Below are 23,782 nucleotides of genomic sequence, written 5' to 3'. Positions count from 1 at the left end.
CTCTTCCTCTTCCTCTTCTTCCTCTTCCTCTTCTTCTTCTTCTTCTTCTCTACGATAGTCAAACGATAATGGCTTCGGGACTTCGTGTTGTAACGCGACGTTCAACGATTCGAATCGTACGTACTTACGTTGAATTACAAGCGTAAAAACTCATCGAAAGACCAACGTAATTTCTCTTGCGATAAATGTATTGTGACCCACCCCGTGAATTAGTTTTTATCGAGCGAATAGTGAATTTTATGAACTGGATATTTTTTTTGCTAAAGCTTGTAGAAGCGCTTTTGCAAATGCATTATCGCTACTATCATAACTATATTAGTATCATTATCACTACTACTTCTACTATTAGTAACACTAACACCACTATACAATTGTAAATACGACTACTGCTACTATGACTGTTACAACTACCATTACAACTATAACTGTTATTATACTACTACGACTACGTCTGCTACTACTACTACTACTACTTTTACTACTGCAAATACTGCAAGCAACGTGCTTTATGTAACAGTCATACTCGTGGCAATGTGCCACCACCACGTCAAAAGATAGATACAAGAAGAATATTCTTCCTCCACAGTATTTCGACGTTCAAGTCTTTTTTTCTTTCCATTTTTCCTTACTTTTTTCTTTTCTCCTTTACTTTCAGATGGATAAGCGGAGAATGGAGCAAGTGCAGTGCCAGTTGCGGTGGTGGATCAAGAACCAGGGCTGTCTTTTGTACCGAAGAAAATGGCAACGAAACTACCAAGGTAAAAATATATTGAACAATATTTTCTTTTCTTAACCTGGCTTTTTATCGAGTCAATATTTTCACATCATTTTCAATTCGTATTTTAAAATAAATTGTCCGTATTTGCATTAATCTATTTACTAATCCAAATATTGACTATTATATTTTACCGAATGTTGAAAAATATTAACCAAATAATTGATTAATAAAAAATGTGGTTGGAAAAAAAATTATTACGAGACGCATAGCTTGATATTTCGAAATGTAATATTTATCATTCCTTTTACGTGAATAATAAAAAAAACGGTAGATATATGATTATCCTCTTACATCGATTCGTCGAACGTATCCTTAACCTCGTTCGGTTCGTTTAAGCTTAGAGGACTAGTTCGTGGTTCAGCGACATTCGTCGTAAAATTTTTCATCCGAGACTCTGGCTCGATGCAAAGTCGTGAATCTCATTCGCCTTGGTGATGTATAAGTACGAAGACGGAGAAATAACATTCGTGTATGGTACTTCATTTTTTTTCTTTTTTGATAAAATGTAACACGGAAATACCAGAAAGAGACAAATTTTTAAACCATTCGCAATAGACCTATTTCATATTTTTTTTTTTTAAATAAAATAAGAAGTAAAGAATATATTTAAAATTGATATCACAATTTTGATTAACAAATAACTACTAATTCAATATTATTCATAAAGTTTTCTTATATAAACAAATCGAACATCTTTTAACACAACTAAAAAATAAGTCTGATATTGTAATTTTAGTTTTAATTTAAGATTAAAGTAACAACGAACGTAAATCTGATTGTTACAGCTACCCGAGCATAAATGCAGTATTAGCCACAAACCACGAGTTCAGGAGACCTGTAACATTATCTCTTGTCCAATGTGGGAGGCAGATCAATGGAGCGAGGTTTGTATAGTTCGATCTTACAAGAACATACCAATCTCGATTGCCATTTAATCGAGCGTTCCAGGAATCAGAATTTATGTATATACTTACGTATATACTTACTATATATACACTACCGGTCAAAATTATTTGATCATGTAAAAAAATTGACTAATTTTCAGAATACATATAAAATAATTTAATCGACAGTTGTTTATTTTCTTGACAAAACTACAAAATTAAATCGATTTTATTAAAAACGACTCATGATCAAAATTTTTCTCATACTCTTAGATTCCTTAGTGACGTGATCAGAACAATGTATAATCGATATATCGAAAATACGTTCAGAACAAATGAAATTCTTTCGATTGACGGACACATTCACATCGAACGAATTTACGAATTTTTTCAACGAACAATCGATTTCTTATAAAAATGTTTAATAAAAAAAAACTAGACTATTTATTTAGTCAAGCTTTCTATTATTTTATAAGTTGGTTAAATAATTTTGACCGATGGTTTATATCTGTAATTTCCTGTTGTCTTACTCTATCGAGGAACAAGGAAAGCTCTCGTGACACGTTCAAACGATTTGCAGGTGAAGAGTGTCAAGTGTAGAAAGCGGTTTAACGGGCTTCCTCGAGATTTCTACGAGAGTCTTCGAGTTCGACTTTTTTCTTTGTTAAAAAACTTTTCAAAGGTTCTGTTTTTAGAAAAGAGAAAGATGGGTAGGGTGGGGGAAGCTTTCTTTGTTATTGCAAAAAGAAAGGTTAACATCAAGGAGACGTATAAATATACAGATTATTCTTTTGTAACAAGGTCGTTAGGTTCTTAACAAAAAAACTGCCGTCTCATGTAAATTCGTCTTGTACGAAATAAAAATCTAATAGGACAATTATTAATACCGAACGAATGATTCAACGCGAATTCGTTTAATGAAACTAATTTAAATTCGAAAATTATTCGTCTTATGCGAAATAAAAATGCAATAATGAATATATTATTTTACTAAACGTTCACAAAAGATATTCAAAAATATTAACCGCCAAATAAATCAAGTATCTTATTAAAAGTTTAGTTCCAATTTAACGAATAAAACATGTGTTAAAATATGTTTAATATTATATTAATAAATGACATTTAAAATTCTAATATCATAACGCGACACATACAGTAGAATAAAAAAATACGGAGTGAGATCGTTGCACTTAAAAACTCTTATCACGTTCCATGTTTTACGGAGATTTACCCAATTCTCCAAAGACGTTAGTAGGATACCGTGTTGTAGAAACTTCGTGCAATACAAAAAAAATAACCAGTATGATATATTCAGTTGAACTTATATCACGCGTGTTACCAAGGTGGATCGGTCTATCCGATATTCTGGTTGACGTGACGAGTGATGTTTTACGTAACAACGACGAATAGGCTCGTGCATTCCAACATTCATACGTTTCCACCATAAACAACAAAGAGAGAAAAAGAAAAGAAAGAGAGAGAGAGAGAGAAAGATATCGTGTATAATATAAATCAGAGTAAAAAGTATCCAAAAAAAAAAAAGAAAGAAAAAAACAAAGTAGTCCCATAGAAAAGAAAAAGGGAAGATGAAATCAAGATGGTAGATTAGTTTCAAAGAGATACCTATTCGCGACGTCGTGTTGTTTAAAAAAAGAAATAAAAAGAAAGAAGTATAGAGTAGAGAAATGCAGCTTTTGATATTGTAGAATGTATGCAGTGTGGGGCTCGCGTGCACTCGACAGTTGCTAGACGACACGTTCGAGTTTCCAAATAAATAAATGCTCGACTCGGAAAAAACATTTATTTTTCAGGGAGTTTATATAAGTCTTAGAATAAAGTCGAGTATCAAATCTAACTCTCTTTTTCTCTTCATAATCTTCATAGAAGCTTCGGGGTAAAGTTTCTTGGTATCTCTTTGAAGGATGATTTCGGGTCGTATCAGCCATTGACATCAAACAAGACAATTTACTCGTCAAACGACCCTCTCCTCTCTCTCTCTCTTTCTCTTTCTCTCTAACTGTCTCTGTATCTTCCACTTTATGTTTCCTGAGTCTTTATGTTTCATCCAGTCTCTGAACGTTTCACTACCTTCCAAGTCTTCAGGAAAACGGGACGCGGTTTTCCGTGGTTTAGGATGGAGAGTAGTTGAAAATAGACACTCATGTCAGCCGTACCGAGATAGAACATAGAAAGAGAGAGAGGAAAGAAAAAGGGAGGGAGAGAGTTTTGGAGGGATATAGGGAAAGTATATAGTTGACGAGAGCACTCAGCAACTCTGGAAAGAGAAAGAGAGAAAAAGAGAGATCCATTCTCTTGGAAAATGGCTCACGTTGTACAACGAATCCAGTACTCCTCGTTGGAACACCAACTCGAGCTACCCCCTCCTTCCCACCCTTTTTCTCATTCTCGTGATACAACACACGGGTAGTAAAACGCGAGGAAAATACACCGATGGATGGACACAATGCTGATCGAAACCGCGCCATTAACAGGCACGCCGTTCAAGAGCATCGAAAAATTCTCTCGCGTCGCGTGACAGCAAAAATTCAAGTCTTTATTTTCTTTTTCTATCCTTATCCGTTTATCTAATCATCTTCATTTACCTAGATTTTTTTTTGTTTTTAATTTATATTTGGTTTTTCTTTATCTTATTTTTTATTTCTTAGTTAGTCGCGATAAAATGGCAGCCCTCTAGTTCGTCTAACAATACTATTCCTACTTCATATATATACTTTTATAGGTACATATGTCGTGTATATCCATACATGTATATACATATATGTGCGTATAATAAATGTGATTCAGATAGGAAAAGAACGACGCAGGATTTTTCGAGTCTGACTCTATGGCGCCTTCACGAATTTAAGGCTCGTTCTGGCATCCTACTACGAATACTTTTCATAGTAACTTCCTCAGTCGTTCTTTATCACCTTCTCTCGTTTCCCATTCCTGTCGTACATTGCACGACTTTTATAAATAGTATAGTAACCCCGAAATGATTCCTAAGATTTTTCGAACTACCGGTATCCAACGTTATTTATAATATCGATCAATAATTTTCTCCGAGATAAGTCTATCAAAATAAAAAAAATAAAAAAAAATAGATACAAACATTGAAAGACGAAATAATATTTTCTCTTTCAATTATTGTTCGTAAACAATATTGATTTTACGAAACGTCGTGATTTTTTGCAACGATCAGAGGATCGGTGCAAATCATGAATAATATTGCGATAATAAAGGAACCAAACAAAAAATTCGATCGATTTTCTTTCTTTTTAAATCTCGAACAAACATAATACATGAGAATATGAACCGATTTAAATTCTTAAGATTCAAAATAAGAACGAAAGAAAAAAAAATGAGAGACAAAAGTATACCTACTAGGGGAAAAATATTTCAACGTATATGCGAATATTCGAAAAATTAATGATAGGAATAAAAGAGAGATAGAAAAAAATAAAGATAGATAGATAGATAGATAGATAGACAAATATTAGATCGATGAAGGACGAACGACCTCATGGCGCCGAGGCAAGCTTTTAGTGCTCGTTGAGACGCGCCGCGTTCAATGCCCACTTTCTACAATAGAAAAGAAAAAGAAAGATAAAGAGAGTAAGGGGGAAGAGGGGGGAGAGAGAGAGAGAGAGAAAGAGATTGAAAGAATTTCGTCGTGGTTTCTCTCGTCTAGCATCTGTACTACGAGCAAATCGGGATGTAACTTCGCGAAATGTCCCCTGGACTGAGTCCAAACGTAGCCACTAGCTATGTAACTTCCACTACGGTTTTATATGTCACGTCGATATCGCTACGAAACGTTCTTTTATTCTTCCCTCTTTTCTAAAATTTCAACGATATATACCAAAACTTTTCATTCGTTATACGCTGAACTTTAACTATTGTTTTTTTGCTCCGATTTTTGGTTTTTTTTATTTCTACAATCTTATTTGTTATATGATACCCATACCCAAGAATAAGTAAGTAAAAATATTAATAAAAGAAAATCAATATTTTACACTTTGTGTAGTAGATGGAATAATTTGTTTTTTTTTTTAATTTTAAAAAGAATACTAGATTTTAAATTACAAATGATGGGATACATCTTGGGTGATATATTAAATCTACGTTATCTGAAACATATTATTATTTTTACAATTTTATTTTATAAGTGGTATCGATAAAAAAATCAAATAATCAATAAGTTGTAACAGATATGAAGTAATTTTTTATTTTTTTTTTTTGTTTAAACAAAATAAATTATCAAGTTATCTATAATAGATTTATCTAATCTTGGATATTTTATTTCCAGTAGATAAAATAATATTTTTATATATATTTGCAAAACCAATAATCAATAACCAAGTTGCATGTAAAAATGATAAATAAAAACTCGTTTAATCAATGTAATCAGTATAATCTTGAACAGACAATACGATAGAAGAAAAACGAATAAGTTTTTGGCGTGGTCCGACACAAATTTGGAAATTCTCCAAATTCGTCGTGTTGTAAAGTACACAACGAGAAAAAGAGAGAGAGAAAGAGAGAGAGAGAGAGAAAATCTCTTCTCTCACGCGTGAGAATGAAATTCGGTTTACTACAAAACTTATTGTCCATGTTGTTGTAATCCGTATATACATACGAGTGTAACAAACACGCACATTCGCAAATGGACAATTCGTGAAATTAGCGCTACATTCACAAATTAATGGAATTCAAATAGCGTCCGGACGTAGAACGAACAATTTATAGGAATATTTACGATGTGAGGTACGATTTATCTAAATAATTAACGCACTGTCGACGATAATTATTGTACCAGCTGGCTTCCATCCGAAATAATTTACTACGTCGATCAATCTCCGAGAAGATTTATTAATCAAATTCTAACATGTGTGGGTGTATGTCTCTCTCTCTTTCTCTCTCTCTCTTTCTCTCCCTCTTTCATGTTCTGCATTTAAACTATGTAATTATTAAACAACAAAATTATATAAATATTATCTTTAATAATGACTAACAAGTGATTGATCCGTGATATTTTAGAATAAAATGTTTCAAAATATCCTTGACTATATTATTAATATATTTTCATTCTATTTTAAACTTAAATTTTAATGAATATCTAATTAATTAAACAACGCAATCAAATTAACGCATGAGAAACGTAATGAGATTCAAAAATATGAACCCAAAAAACAAGTTTCTAATTATTTTATCTCGAAATTAATTAATTACATAAAATCCTTACAACCAACGAAACGTATCCTCTCATTTAAAAGATCTTTTAATCAATCATTATGATCGCGTAATGATAATGACGATGACGTCAGCTGATATCATACGTAAAAGTTGAAAAGGTAAACAAATTTTGTGAAAAAGATAAAAATCTTACAGCACCACGATGGCAATCTCGTTTGGTTTTGCGTATAAAATCGCGAGATAAATTCTGTCAGTTCTTCCATGTTCTATCTCTACCTCTATCTTTTTCTCTTTCTCATTTTCCCTATGGTGTGTAGAAATGTGAAAAATCGCCAAGAGTGTTCCCTATGGTATGCAACGTTATAGTTATGATTTATTCATAAGGCCGCTAAATGTACTCGACTCTCTCAAATCGGATAGGTATTTATTAAAGTAACAGGCGCTATTTGAAATAGTACAGTGACGTTTCGTAAATCGCAAGGACGATTCCTAACGCTCGATCGTTAAAGTTAAAGGTGCTACTACTACTATGATCGTTTCGAAACGTTTCGAAATTGTCTATCCAATACTTAGTAGTAATAGTAGTAGAAGTAAAAGTAATAGTTGTATAGTTGTAGTTGTAGTAGTAGAGTAGTAGAATGTGCAACGTAAAGATCGTCGACGATAAATTCCTAAATCGTACAATCTCTTCTTCTATTCTTTGCTTTTTTCTTTTCGAAAGAAATCGAAATAGATAAATAAAACGTACAAATAGAAAATACGTTATCGATCGTTTTTCGAAATATATATCTACATTTTTATCATTTATATCAATAAATATACCAAGGGTATTTCACGATATACTAATTTCGATAGTGTAAAATAAGAAAAATTGTTCATACAATTTTATGCTCGATATTATTACATTTTCATCCCTAGAACCACCTGAAATCACCCCTGGAGATATACCCACGTAAACACTCTTTTATGTATCAATTTTTATCAAATGCTTTGAAAATTTTTCTCTCTCTCAGTTTTCCTTATTGTTCCTTGAAATAAACGAATATTACGTGTACGAACGTAAACGTATTCACTATTGGCTGAAAGTTCAAAATTATTACGTAGAATTCAGAGAAATATGATTTTTGTGTAAGAAATTAATGACAATCTGACATATTCTAGTCTTCCTAGTGATTAGTTTTTCGAATGTTTTTTATTGAATATTTTTCCCCATGCTTCTTGTAGAAATTGCTAAAAATATTCAAATAAGAAAATTCAATACCAAACATTGCCATAAACTACTAATTAACTATACAAGAGTATTATGGATCTAAAAAAGAATATGCTGAAATCTCTTAAAATGTAATTCAATTATTAAATAATTCTAAACTTTTGACTAATAATGTACAAAATATAAACGAACGGAATAAGTAAGTAGCGTTTGGTTAAATTACTCGATGGTTTCTTTCGATTTAACCGCAACCGTGCAGAAAACGATTGAACTTTATGATACCGAGCGTAATATCTGTTTACCACAAATCCCATGAAAATACTTCATAGTCGTCCTCGATGTATCGTTTACTAAAAGACTCTCTTATACGTACATATAAACATACAAATATACGCACAGGTATGTACGTGTGTATGCATGTTAGCGAACTAGCGCACGCGAACAAAAATCGAATCTTCGACGATTTCCTAGCACCGTAAGTAACGCTCTCTCCTAGCCTTGGGGTGTTCTTTGTTATAAAATCCATCGAGACGTTACGCCGGAAAATGTCTTACATACAATGTATCTCGAGAAGGGAGTAGTGGGTAGTTTAGTGGGTGGCTGAAGAACGGAAAGTGTACAAAAGTGGAGTTGAGGATACCATCGTGAGAATTTCTTAGCTATACATTCGCTTGTATCTTTATAATACGTTTATGTATTATGTGTGTGTGTGTGTGTATGTATTGTCGAAAGTACGCAAGTCATGATTTACGGCGTTTCGTAGCTGATCGATGCACGAGAGTTCGCTTTTGCGATTTATCTCTCTTCATCTGGCACTTTCTATGATAAAAAGAAAGAAAGAAAGAAAGAAAAAAATAGAAAAAGAGAGAGAGAGAGAGAGAGAGAGAGAGAGAAAGTGAGAAGGAGAAAAAGATGGCGAAGAGGTGAAATGGGATGGGACGGGGTTGGTTGGTTGAGGAGAAGGGAGGGACAACGGAAAGGAGGCACCCTTTCGCTAGCGATACACAAAAGCCTCGTACCCGTCAGCAAAGCATCGTAATGATTTCATCCGAGGCTAAAGCGAACGAACGAACGAATGAACGAACGAACGAACGGGCTAGAATGAGAACAAGAAGGAGAAAGAAAGAGAGAGAGAGAGAGAATTCGAAGCGCCTTGGAAGACAGGAATTGATAGATTTCTCTCTTTTGTGAGCCTCGAAGCCATGCAAATATTGAACCGAAAGCACAGGGCTCCTTAAAGCACTCTGCCCCTTTTCCTCTCTCTCTCTCTCTCTACGTTTCTCTTCCTTTAACCTTTCATCGCTTTAAATAGAGAAAGAGAAAAAGAGAGAGAGAGAGAGAGAGAGAGAGAGAGCTAACGCGCCTAAGTCGAGTGGATTTCCGCTTTTCCCTTCGCGTCACCTTTTACACATTCGACGTCTTGAACGATAACTCTTGCGTTCGACCTTTTTGTTCCTCTCACAAGTCAGCTCTTCCACAACCTTTCCCTTTTGTTTCTCCCTTCGAATACTCTCTCTCTCTCCCTCTCTCTCTATTTTTCGCTCTCTCTTTTTCTTTCGCAAATACACTCTCTCAATTTCATACACTTTCTCACTCTAATACCCACCCTTCTCTCGCACATATTCTCTTATTCTCTCACATTTTCTCATTCTCGCATACTTTCTTAATGTCACACACACACATACATACATACTCTCTCTTTCTTTCTCATTCTCATACACCTTCTCACTGTCATACATATTCTCTTATTCTCTCATACATTTTCTACTATCCACACACGTAAACTCTCATGCATAAACTCTCTCTTTCACAAACACTAACTTTCTCATTGTCATACACAAACTCACATTCTCGTTCTCTCTCTCTCTCTCTCTCTCTCTCTCTTTCTCTCTCTGTTTTCTTTTCTTTCTTTCTCCTCTCCGTTCTCTGTTTTTTTTTTCATTCTTTCCTTCTCTCTTTCTCTCTCTCTTATTCTTTGATTTTCAACTGTTCAATCCTTTCGACGAATATCAGCCAAACCGATGAAGCTTTCTCGCAGCTACCTCGTGCTACCAAAAAACTTCTACCCTTCTATTCCCACCGAAAAGTAACGAAACGCCAAAGGCGATGTGCAGAAACGTAGAGAGAACGATTCTTCGCCTCGCGACTTTACCATTTACCAGAGAGGAAGAAAAATAGAGAGAAAGAGAGAAAGAGAGAAAGAGAAAGAGAGGGGGAGAGAGAGAGAGAACCAGGGTAGGGATGACCCGTCTCTCAGCAAAATCCTGAAGATAATCCTTTCCCCCATTCTCTTCTTGTTCGATTTACGTCGCTCCACGCTGAACCCTAGAACGACCGAGTGTAGATCAGCTCCTGGGATTTCCACAGACACGATCTAACTCACTTCGACGAAAGAGAAATCGAGAGATGGGAAGAAAAAGAGAGAGAGAATTATGCAATTAAAAATGCTATTCTACGTTTCGTATGCAAATTAAGAGAGAAAGAAGTATTTACGCGCTTTTTTTCTTTCTTTTCATTTTTTTTTTTCTTTTCATATTTATCAGATCAAAAGCGATACGCGCGAATTTATTGCGAGAAAATAAAATTTCAAGCCACTATTATTCCATGAATAATATTATTTGACGCGACAATGTCTTTTCTTCTTGAAATTAAATTTGAAAAAAAAATATGGAATGGAGAAAAGTGCTCATAATTTTGGTTATAATTATATTTATCGAATCGAAAGTAAATTTTTTCTTAATTCCAAATCCTATGTAATAGATTCATTAATGTTAATTACTTTCAGGCGACAATTTTTTCGGATTTTCAATTAAAGTTTGGATAATATTAAAGCTATGGATATTGTGCAGTTAGTTGCAAAGAAATGTAAATGTAGGACACACACACACACACACACACACAGTAGTGTGATATATTTCATCTTTAAGAGTTTAAATAATAAATAATAGATTTTCTTTGGCACAGCCAATTTAGAAGTTTAGAAGTCTAGTAATTATACTTGATAAAGTCCACAGTCGAGATGAGTTCAAATAATGGTATATCTAATGTTATGCCTAAGGAAGTGCTTTAACCATTAACGTTGTATTTGCGTTAGGTTATTACGATGTTTAAAGAAAGCACGTGGAACAATAATAATAATGATTTAACGTAACTTAGATTTAGCACAGCTTTGTTAACTTCAAATACGATTAATCGTACAATTTTTATAGAATTTTCTTTCTTTTTTCTTTTTTTGGTTTTATTTTAAAATATCAAAACGTTATACGACAGGATTTAATAACGTTTAGTTTAATTATATTATTTCAAAATTTATTATTGTTAAATTATATTATAATATATATATTATATTTAAAAAAATAACTCTTCGGTTGTTACATCCTGTCGTACGACACAAAAATTTTAAGATTACAATGACTCGATCACAATTTTAATAGATTTTACTTCTTCAACAGTGTTCAGCATCCTGTGGTACCGGCTTTCGAAGGAGAAGTATCGAATGCAGAGATGGAAACGGTCTGATTTCAACTGGTTGTGACCCCTTAGAACGACCACGAGCCGAACAAGAATGCAAAACGAATGTGGCATGTAGCATGTGTAAGTTCAAATATTATATAAATAACAGAACATCCAAATTTGGACTTTGTAAATTCTTTAAATAAATATATTCACAAAATTTGACATTCAAATTAGGGTTAAGGAGAATTTTTTAATAAATAAATTAACGAAAATCGTTCCCAGTCATATTATCAAAAGAAAAAAAAAATAAACATAATTACTCTGTAAAAATATCAAACAATTATAATTATATATTTCAAAGATGGGGAAGATTTAACTCAACCATTGATGCAACCGTATCCACCACCACCGGTGCCAGAAAAATTGATCGATCAACCAATCCCATCTGAATCGACGTAAGTAATAAATATTACAACAAAAGATATAAAAAAAGAACTATACACATACACATATATCTATCTATCTATCTATCTATCTATTTATCTGTCTACCTATCTATCTATCTATCTATCTATCTATCTGTCTGTCTATCTATCTATTATATTCCGTAGATCGAGCCACCGAAAACTTTTAATTGCGTATCGATGTGTTCTCATAAAGCTTTATCGTGCTTACTCGTATTTATGTATACGCGTGTATATGTTCATCCCAAGTATATTTGTATTACTATAGTGATACAGACCCCCGAACCAATTTAAAACACAGCATTTATTTCTTTATGTCAATTGGTCTGTTCCGACAGATATACGATCTACTTTGCCTGTGGCTGGTTGTATCTGAGGTATCCTATTACTGTGTCTCTTTCTGTCAATCTATTTCATTTTTTCTTTTATAACTTCAATTATTATGTATTGATCCTACATTTATTTTTCTTTCTTCTTTTTCTCTATTCTTATTTTACTTTTTACTCTTTTTTTTATTTCCCTACTTAAATTACTTTTTAAATACTCTTTATCCATCTGTCTGTCTATTTTTATATAGCCGCTATTTATTGGGTCAATATTAATAATAAAATATCAATTTGTGATATAAATGATCAATAATTAACCCTTTCGTTACTGATAACCAGTATATATGTATGTGTATACATATATACCATACAACGATAGTTATATACGAACGAAAGAGATAATAGATAAAGTTTTAGTCATTTTAAAAGATAGTCTGCATTTATATTAAAATAATGTAACCTTAATACAATGCTGATGCAAACCTACCCCTTTTATAAGAATATATAAATTTTTATTTATACTGATCATTTATTTTACAAAATATATGTAAACATCTAAAAATACTGGCTAAATAAATAGAAGTATCTATCTCTATCTCATTCACTCTTATTCTATCTCTCTCTCTCTCTCTCTTTCTCTTATTTAAGCTCTCCTCGGTGTTCCCAAAGCATTTCTTGTATTAAACTATAGTAGAAATTCATTCTTTCTTAGTTTCTTTCTCTCTCTCTCTCTCTCTTTCTTTCTTTCTTCCTGGGTTATGTTCCCCTTCCACCATCCCCAATTTAATTGTCTTTTTCTTTCATAGTTGATCCCATGCACGTTTTGTCGATTCACAGCCGTACTGAAGTGCTGTTAATGCTTTCTTCTTTTACTTTCTTTTTTTCCTTCTTCTTTCCACCCCTTTCTTTTACAAAGCGATCGAAGTAATTAATTGCGTTGAAAGATCATTAATCTCTCGCATAATCTCACGTCTTTATTCGATCCATCCCTTATTTTCTTTCTCTCTCTCTCTCTCTCTCTCACTCTCTCTTTCTTTCTTTTCTTTTATTTATTTTCTTATTTTTTTTTCACCATCATTTCCACCATCATTCTAGTTAGCTCTATTATTCCCTAATATACCCTACATACACACACACATATACATATACATGTATACATGTGAGCTTTGCATGTGCCTAAAAATTCCTTTTTCTAAATGATCATACTTTATTCTTACAATAAAACTCTTCTTCGTGCAACTAGCTTATCTCGAAAAGTTTCTGCAAAGATAAAAATTAGAATTTTCTCCGAGAGAGAAAAAGAGAGCAAAGAAATGTATAAACAAAAAACAAATAAAATAAAATAAAAAAGAAAATATTATATTAGTACAGAGAGAAAGAAAAGAAAAGAAAAGAAAAGAAAAGAGAAAGAAAAAAGAAGAAGAACGACGTCTGTTCGTACCTGGAAAAAGAAAAATCAACTGAAACGATGTAGCTAGCTTTCCTTCCTACGACGTAGATCTTCCGTAATAATAATGATAATGATAAAAAAAGGAAAAAAGAAAAAAGAGATATATATGTAAAGAAATTAATTATTCAATTAATCCGTAGACAAATTGCAAAAAGACTGTCAGCAAGTAAAATATTAGTTATTGATTGATGCGCTTAAGAAAGACAAAGAAAGAAAGAAAAAGAGAGAATGTGTGTGTTAGAGAGAGAGAGAGAGAGAGAGAGAGAGAGAGAGAAAGAAAGAAAAAGGGTAGTGTACTCACGGATGTAAGTTTTCAATGGGCTGATCGAGCTCTCTGAATAGACAAGTGAGACAGACGAATGGAAGGCGTGGTTTTAAGTGCGCCTTCGATAAAAAAAAAAATCGATGGAAAATATATGCTTTCGCGATAATCGATGATGGAAAGTATTCGAGCCCCTTCGACCGATAAGAAAAGAAAATTCGACGATTTTTACGAAACTAATAGTAAAGAAATATAAGATGGTTCTCGAAGTGAAAGGGGGTAAAAAATAAAATGAAATTTGATCGTTAAATTAACGAGATCCCTTACGTTTTTGATGCGAATTGATTTCCCACCCCGGCTTCAAAAAATAAAAATAGTATAGAGAAAGAGTAGTTGTTAATTAAATAATATGAAAAAGGAAAAAAAACATAAGAAAGAGAAAGTGGAATAAGGAAAGAAGAAGAGGAAAAGAAAAAAATAGGGTAAAGAAAAAAAGAACCACCGTGAGAGGACCATCACATTACTTTGCGTTTAGTAGTTGTTGGTTGAATTTCATTTTTTCTTTAGTCGTTCATACTTATTATCATTAAATAAATCTTTTCTTCACGATTCATGTAATTCTAATGAATAGGATTGTTCGTGTTCGATCAAAGAGAAGAATATTTACATTAGAGAATTTCTCAGGTTCATCGCAGAGGAATGGTCACCGTGCAGTGTAACCTGCGGAGATGGGATACGCAGTAGGGAAGTTCACTGCAAGATATTCCTCGAGTTCAGTCGTACGATGGCCAATTTACCAGATATACAATGTTCCGGACCAAAACCTGAGGAGACGGAGAAATGCGTGATGGAACCTTGCGGTTTGATGGAAAATAGTTTACCGTATGGGATCGACACCGTTGGGGATAGCGGATATGCCGAGTCCAGTTTGACGGATACCTACAAATCTTCAGCTAGTTCTGGAAATGGTGGGGGAAGTGGTTTAACATCTGGTAGTGCCAGTGGTTACGAAAGTGGCATCAAAGTGGCCCCAGGAAGAAACGTGCAAACCACTTACTCCTGGAAGGAAACAGGTTACACGCCTTGTAGCGCTACTTGCTTAGGAGGTAAAGTCTTGTTTTATATATATATATCGATCGAAGACTTCTGCTTTACAATCTTATCTTATGTTTCTCCTTCCTTCCTTCCTTCCTTCCTTCCTTCCTTCCTTCCTTCCTCCCTTCCTTCCTCTCTTCCTTCCTTTCTACCCAATCTCCCTCTATTTAGTAACAACATTCCTTTATCTCTTCGTTATTTCAAGACCTTGGATTTTATTAGATCCTACTAAGACAATGCGACCCATTTGCGAATAATGAGATTAGAGAAAGCTTACAATTAGAGCGTTATGTTAGATCGCTAGTAGTAATGGTCGACTTTGGTCAGACCATATTTGGTTTTTACTACTTATTATTAAAATAGACTAATTTAAATTTAAATTCGTATTTAATATTGTGCGCGTAAAATTTATTTTCAAAGAAAAATCTTTTAGAACGACATAATATTTGATTCCATCCATAATGATTGATATAAATCATCTAAACACAAAAAAATAAGAATATATTTAAAGAATAAAATACCTTAAGAAAGCAATCAATTAGCGTATCGAATGGGATTACTAAAGATTACTAATCCGATAAATGTTCATCCCAACTGGCTAATCAAAGCGGTCGATTTAACGGCGTCGTGCTATTAGTAATCCTCCGTTGGAAACACTATCCGACGATTCAATTAGCCAAAATCAATTGGATGAAAAGCGTACAGCACAATGCCGTACGCGATCCTATACGAAAATCATGCATTTAACCCCAAAACGAAAGATACGTTGACGTACATTTTTTTTTGACTTTTTTTACAAACGATTCTAGGCGTGCAAGATTTAATAATAAACTGCATACGAGACGATACTGGAAAAACCGTGACTCCGTTACTCTGCAGTGCGGAAACTAAACCAGAAGCAAGAATCCGAACTTGCAATGATCATCCATGCCCACCTAGGTAAATAAATTTATTTACATTTATTCCTATTTGATATTAAATAATATTAAAGAGGAAATATTAATTGTACGTAGTATATTTGTAATATAATAAATATAACATGTTAGATAACTTCTTCTAAATGAAGTTACAGTTATTATCTATTAAAGAAACACGTATACTACCTTTTAAACAATTCATTAAAAGATCAAGCGTTGTCTTGCCTTTGCAATAATAAATGGAACGCAAAATGGTTCATAGTAAAAAATTAACATACTACCACTTTGTCTGTTAATGCGCTGTTCAAATGATTGTAATATTGTTATTAGCTTCGATATAAATTGAACTTGTAATGTAATTATTTAGTGTCAGAGGATGTAACCAATGCATTGTTATGTTAAACCACAGGTGGAGATATGGCGAGTTCTTACCCTGCATGAGCCCCTGCGGTATTGGCATTCAAACTCGCGATGTCACATGCATACACGAGGTGGCACGAGGATTCAGTAATACCGTGACGGTACCAAACCATATGTGTCCGCAGCCACCACCAGCAGACAGACAATACTGTAACGTGTTGGATTGTCCGGTCAAGTGGAACACGGGAGAATGGGGAGAGGTATTTTCTCTAAATATAAATATATATATATATATACACACATACATACATATTTTTAACCTGATACGATTGATTCGATTTTACGTATGTCCAAATTTATCACAAATATTTGTAATTTCTAATTAATGAGACCATACATAAATAAGTGAAAAAAATATCAAATTTCTGCCGAATACAAAATTAAATTCTTTGTGTTCTGTGTATGTGTGTGTGTGTGTGTGTGTATGAAAGAGAGAAAGAGAGAAAGAGAGAGATAAATAGAGACTAACCGCATGACCTTCTCCACATTGGTCTCGTGTCTGAACCTCGATTATTCGCAGTGTTCCAAAAGTTGCGGTGGAGGGGTAAAGAGGCGAAACGTGACCTGCGAGCAAATAATGGCACTGGGTCGCAAACAGAGACGGGAAGAAAATAAATGCCCACCGCAAAAGCCATCCTCCGAAAAACCGTGCAACACGAAACCGTGTCACGAGATGGACATGAACGTGCAACCAATCATTCTTAGTCAAAATTCTACGTATAATCAGTCGGATCTGAACGAGAAAGTTGATCTGAAAATAGGCGGTATTGCTAGGATATTTCAAGGGACGGCCTTTATCAAGATTAGATGTCCTGTTAAAAAATTCGATAAGTAAGGAATGATACTACTTTGTTTTCCTCTGAAACCTAAAGTGACATTTGTTTAGGAAAGTAGATTTTATTTCTATTACAGAGCACAAATTATCTGGATGAAGGATGACAAAGAATTACGAAGAACGAGAAAATATAAAATCAACAAAAAGGGTGCACTCAAAATCACGGACATAAACACGTCCGATAGTGGAGTTTACGCTTGCGTTGGTGAGTCATTAATTAAATTACCATTACTGTATTGCCTGGAAAGTTCGTAACGATTAATATTTGTAATATTTAATAAATATTTTTCTATATAAAATTATTGTCCGGAAAGTTCTTAACGATAAAGAGAACAAAAATGTGTTTATGCATTATTACAAATATTATTTAGTATGAATTTTCCTAACAAATCAATAATAACAATTCTATTTTTTTTTAAACATTGTTTATCATATTTGAAGCATCCCTTTCGCGCGCTGAGACACGTATCTTCGTGAAGTTACGCTCGAAAGAACAAATAAGTAGTGAGGAATATCTACGACTTGGCAATTCCGTACATCTTCAAAGAAATGCTAATCTAGATTCGGCGCCAGCCAATTCCGGTGAGAACCTTTACACCGATCGTGCAGGTATAAACGATTCCTTCGACAAACTTAAATTATTTTTATTATAATATTTAACTAAACAAATATAATAATAAATATAACAATATTCATTGCGTATTCTCTACTAGCCGCTTATGGTAATCACTTTGCTCCTATCGATGGAGAAGACTTAAGCCACGAACGAGCGGTTCCGAGTAAACCAACGAGAAAACCACAACACAAAAGACAAAGGACCAGTCCAACCCCACCAGATTCAACCATGATGCACAAAGAGCATACTATAACCTCTTTGAATCAGGTACTTATATACATTCATACATAACTTATTGTATTTCAAATATCAAATGTCTATGATAATAATTTATTCCTATTATTTAAATTTCATTTTATTAATATAGAAATTGAAATTAATCTACGCATGGTAGTACATATTACTATCCATTAATATAGAAAATCTTCTTTCTCTCTTTCTCTTTGCCTGCTCTCTCTCTCTTTTAATGGATTTTAAAATACAACTTTATAACGTCAGCCCGGATATCACGAATCCGTAGAATCAACACCAACGTCCGGTGCAACTAGTCTGATGCCTCACCTCAGTTATATCATTTCGAGCATAAAGGTGAGGTTGTACTATAGTGCTTGACGACACCGGTTGTGCGGACTCTTTCAATATTATTTTCCTAATTTTGTCAAATGATTCATCAAAACTGTTTTACATTTAAATTATTACTTCACAAGTAACTGGTTTTTTATTTTTTTAGGCCTATTGGCCATTCCAAAGTAGCACAGGTTCCAGTAGAAGTCACAGAACAGCACCAGTTACGTTCATCGATGATACTCATAAGGAAGTTTCAATGGCAACTAAACGTACAATGCCCGACAAAAAAACTGATCTAAGGTATCATAATTTTGAGGAGGACGATTTCGAAGACTTGTATCGAAACACAGCCATTCCTGACGATGTTCTCGAACCAGGCGAGGAAAGAATATTCATCAATGTAGATCCCTACGATCTGGACTCAGCCATATTTGGTATAAAACAACAAGAAGACACTAATAAACAAACATCTAATTTATTGGAGAAAAAAGATTCACCGAGTGCTACGAAATCTAACATGGATTACGTCGAGGAGTCGTTGAAAAATGTTAAAAGACATTGGCAAGATGTTGTGAAACATCACAAAAATGATAGTTTCAACGATTATTCTGACGGGACGATCAATTCAGCTGGATCTTCGGATAATGTTGGATTAGAAGTTTATTATATTCAGGATTCTACCACGAAAAATGTTGCTTCTTCTTTAGCAGCGAATGAAGAAAATACATCAACTCGTACAGTTACATCAACGAATATCGAAGATACTGAAGTTTCAACGAAAATCTTTAATTATGAAAACGATGATAAATCAAGTACGAATGATTCGATCTACGTAGACGAATTAGAAAAACGTCGAGCTAATGATTTCAACGAGGATCGTACTATTTCATCAACTAGATCTTTAGAAATTGAAGAAACTAATGAAAATTCAACAACGATGGAAGAATCAACGTTACCTAGCATTGAACACATTGATTCAAAATCGACCGAACAAATCACAAAGCAATTATCTCATAGACATGATCGAGGTAACTCAAAAGGGACTTCCAAAGAAACTCTGATGGATATATTTACGACGACTGATAGCATGGGGAAAACCGATTCTATAATTGGTTCGATTGGTGGTTTTGGTAAAAAGATTTTCTAAATACAAATTATTATTTTCTATCTAAAAAGATACTTGATTATTTGATTAAATTCAATTAAAATATTTATTTTATATTATTATAGATAATACAGAAGACTTGGTCTTTGAATGGGTGACAACTAATTGGTCGGATTGTTCCCAAACTTGTGGGGGTAGTGGTTTCCAGGTAAAATAACAAAATTAAGTAAAAAACTATTGTGATAAAAATTGAACACTGTTAACAAGGATTCAAAAAATATTTTAGATGCGTGGTGCACAATGTACGATGCGTCCAATAAAATCGGGAAATTCGAGCCGTGTACCACCGAGAACAGTGATAGGTGCAACTTTGTGCGAAGACGCAGGACATCCAATGCCACAGAAAGTAAGACCTTGTGGAATTGAAAGATGTCCACAATGGCATACAACCGAATGGACGAATTGTGAATCTTCGAGGTGTTTTAATTGGAAAACGGCCATGCAAAGGCGAGATATTAGTTGTCGATTGATCGGGGAATTGGAAGATGGCCGACAAAATATCACTCAATTAGATCTGAATAAATGTGACGAAGCAACTAGACCTTTACAAAGGCAGGAATGTTATAACGATGCTTGTAAAGGTGTATGGAGAGTAGGTGAATGGTCTGAGGTAATTTAATCAAATTTATTTGAAAATGGTTTATGAAAATTGTTAGAAAGTATAAGAAAAAGAAAATGATTTTATAAATTGTATTTTTTAGTGTATTGCATCTTGCGAAAAGGATGGTATAAAGTATAGGATACTGCAATGTGTATGGTACGGAACAAAAAAACCAGCAGGTAACGCGTGCAGAGATTTACCAAGACCACCGGTAATGAAAACGTGCAAAGGTCCACCTTGTCCTCAATTTCCAGGTATTATTTTACTATAATAATATCCTTAATCCCATTTGCAATAATTCGCAAACAACGGATGCCTATATAAAATCTGCATGCATCTTGTAAACAATGCGTACAAAATTCGGTTATGTTAGTGCATTAAAAAAAAATAATTAATAATTTCTAATTAAAAAATAAAAATATAAAAACAATTTAATGTTATAATTTAAAATAAAGTACACATTGATACGGGTCTATTTAGTTAAGCGTCTTTGATTTATAAAATTTAGTTGCTTATTTGTAGTTGTAATGCAAATCAATTAAAAATGATTATATTTTTAAATAAGTAGATTTCAAATAAAATAAATAAATGTGTGTGTGTGTTTTAATTTTTAATCGATTATTTTATTTTATTTTATTTTATTCTTTTGTTTTGTTTTACAGATGACTGTAAAGATCAATCGCCATTATGCAACAGAGTGAAATTTATGAACATATGCAAAGTGCCGTTTTATCAGAAGCAGTGTTGCGCGTCTTGTCGTCATCGTTAGCTCGAAGAAAGTGCGATCTTATGTGAAGTGCGGTATGATGAAAAATCAACGAGAAGATGATGATGATATGATGATGATGATGATGACGATGATAACGATAACGATGATGACGATAACGATACACAGTAAGCGATGAAACACGGTTTTTAATCACGAAGAGATAAGAAAAAGAAAAAAATAGATCAAACAAAAAGTTTCAATCTCCATTCGTGGTTTTTAATTATAAACCGTTTCGCGACAAATTTTTTGATTAACTATCGTTAGAAAAAAAAATTATTATGCCGCCGTTAGAGAAGACTTGCAAGAGAAAAGAGGAAAAATGGGCTTTGTTAAAATAAATCCATCTCTAACCAAAACTGTGGAGAACAGTGAAACGAGAAAAGTTTAATAAAAGTAATAATAATAATTAAACAAAATTAATAAAATAAATAAATAAATAAATAAATGAAGTAAAATTAAAAAATAAAAAAAAAAAAGAGAGAAAAACAAGATCAAAGCTTCCTCGTTTTGATGTTGATTGGATAGTATTACGATGTAACACGCTCACGATTATGTACTCTCGAAACAGTATCGACCAAGTTTTTATGTTCTTTCGCGATTATGTTTATTCTCTTGTAGTTATTAATTAAAGCAAACAGACGTCAGAGGAAAATAACAGCGTCGAGTCTCGCGTGCCGCGTGTGAGTGAAGGATAAATTCATTTTGAGTAAGAAAGAAAAAAGAAATTAAATAAAATTAAACATAACAAAATATAAAATAACATTTTTTTAATAATAATAAACAGAATAAAAAGGTAAACGGACACACGCATACGCATACGCGCGCGTGCGCGCACACACAAACACACACACACACAAACGCGCACAGAGAACAGAGATAAATAACAGACGGACAGATTAACACTAAACGCAAAAGAGCTGAAAATATCCTCGTTTCGTCCTAATTAAGCTATAATTTGTTGAGCCACGTGTACGTTACGTGTACAGTTTGGCGCGAATCCTAATCGCGCATACTCTCGTGCCCTAGAAAAGAAATGGAAACGTGGAATTCGTCCAAAAAAGTTGAAGGTATATCTATATTGTTAAAGTTCAATGAGAGAGAGAGAGAGAGAGAGAGAGAGAGAGAGAGAGGTTGAGAGAGATTGTGAGAGAGAGAGAGAGAGAGAGAGAGAAATGGCAAAAAGTTTCATTAACGCGTGTTCAAAAAAGAGATGATGATTATTCGCGTTAAATGTGCGATTAATAAGTATGTTATTAAAGTTTGTCAATGTTGATGTTTGAATCGCACGGCTTTAATAAACGGAAACACTAATTTTAATAACGGAAAAGTAATCGGATATAAAAAAATATTAAAGAAACTACGTATATTAAGTACCCATCTGCCCCTTTTCTTATCCTCTTCCTCTACCATCTAAACTCAAAACTACCTTTATCCTTCAACCTACTTCCCCAATCCTCCCCCGAGTGATGAAAAGAGTCGGCGCAACAAGAACGCACGTTCGTAACGGGTTTATTTTTTTACCATTTTCTTATCAAGCACAATCAAAGCTCCATTAGTTTCGATAAAAAAAGAAACACGAACGAGGGAAAAAAGGATAGAAGGAAGGAAGAAAGGAAGGAAGGAAGGGAGGAAATAAAAAATAAAGTAAAAATAAAACGCGAGAGAAAATAATTTCTTAAAACTGAGACGCTATTTCGACTACCTTAAGACTTTATTATTATTATTATTATTAATAATCATGGAATACATAAGCACCGATATAATATTTTCCCTTTCCTCTTTCCAACCCTTCTTAAAAGAAAATCCATTTTGCGATTACATTCCGACTAGCGTCTATAGTTTTTTTTTTTATGTATTTTATTATATTTTATTTTATTTTTAATTTTCGCTATGCATATATAAATACATATATGAATATACAAAAAGAAGAAGAAGTGAAAGAAGAAGAAGAAGAAGGAGAAGAATAAGAAGAGGAAGAAGAAGAAGAGAAAGGAGAAAAAAATAGAAAAGAAGAGAATTTAAACAAAAAAGAAAAAAAATATAAAAATATATATATATATATGTATCAAATATTTGTTGCCAGATTACTTCTAAGTTAGCAAAAGAAATTTCATATAAAATGATTATATATATACATAATTTATAAATAAATACACCCACACACCCCCACACACATATATATATATACATGTATACATAGATATTAAATATTAAAAGTTAACTACAAAATATGTAAGTTACAGATAAATATAAATAATTATGCGCCTATAAGCGTCCTGTGAGGCGAACGTAAGCCAATAGATTCTAAGCAATAAATAAATTTAAAAAAACGTATAGGTATATAATATGTAATATAATATTTTGTTAATAACCTCTGGCGAAAATTCGTTGACATGGATAAAAAAAAGAAAAAAAAAAAGATGAAAAAATACATTCTATCGTTAGTCTAATCGCCCGAATTTACTTATGTGCCTCTAAACGCGTAATCGCAGAACCAATCGTCTTGCTGTTTACAGTTTCAAGAGAAAGAGAGAGATAGAGAGAGAGAGAGAGAGAGAGAGAGAGAGAAAGAGAACAAAAAATCATTCTCGATAATTAGTGTCGCACCATCTCTTTCGAATTAGAAGGCCCCCCTCCCCTTAAAAATATACCAGGACGATATACATAAATATATATGTTACTTCAAATATTAATAATAACAATAATAATAATAATAATAATAATAATAATAATAATAATAATAATAATAATAATAATAATATAATGATAAT

At 33.2% G+C, this 23,782-nt stretch overlaps 1 protein-coding gene across 2 annotated transcripts in view; it reads left to right on the top strand.

Moving 5' to 3' along the window:
* Positions 1-22,611, top strand: part of LOC122522050 (protein madd-4) — a 193,642-nt gene extending 171,031 nt beyond the window's left edge. The window contains exons 8-24 of one of the 2 annotated variants that reach the window (XM_043642840.1): positions 656-758; positions 1,564-1,662; positions 11,521-11,662; positions 11,886-11,979; positions 14,711-15,132; positions 15,931-16,060; positions 16,448-16,658; positions 16,979-17,289; positions 17,371-17,498; positions 17,735-17,875; positions 18,007-18,176; positions 18,408-18,497; positions 18,640-19,606; positions 19,707-19,789; positions 19,868-20,251; positions 20,343-20,496; positions 20,905-22,611. In XM_043642840.1, the coding sequence (XP_043498775.1) occupies positions 656-758; positions 1,564-1,662; positions 11,521-11,662; positions 11,886-11,979; positions 14,711-15,132; positions 15,931-16,060; positions 16,448-16,658; positions 16,979-17,289; positions 17,371-17,498; positions 17,735-17,875; positions 18,007-18,176; positions 18,408-18,497; positions 18,640-19,606; positions 19,707-19,789; positions 19,868-20,251; positions 20,343-20,496; positions 20,905-21,011 (3,736 nt within the window). In that variant the 3' untranslated portion in view covers positions 21,012-22,611. Of the gene's footprint in view, positions 1-655; positions 759-1,563; positions 1,663-11,520; positions 11,663-11,885; positions 11,980-14,710; positions 15,133-15,930; positions 16,061-16,447; positions 16,659-16,978; positions 17,290-17,370; positions 17,499-17,734; positions 17,903-18,006; positions 18,177-18,407; positions 18,498-18,639; positions 19,607-19,706; positions 19,790-19,867; positions 20,252-20,342; positions 20,497-20,904 lie in introns of both variants that reach the window. The other variant, XM_043642839.1, reaches the window with a different exon arrangement.
* Positions 22,612-23,782: the final 1,171 nt, after the last annotated feature.

Source organism: Polistes fuscatus, unplaced genomic scaffold, assembly GCF_010416935.1.
Source record: "Polistes fuscatus isolate 324 unplaced genomic scaffold, CU_Pfus_HIC Scaffold5, whole genome shotgun sequence".
NCBI lineage: Eukaryota > Metazoa > Arthropoda > Insecta > Hymenoptera > Vespidae > Polistes > Polistes fuscatus.
The sequence above is the reverse complement of the archived record's forward strand: the minus strand, read 5'-3'. Positions and strand labels throughout refer to the sequence as shown.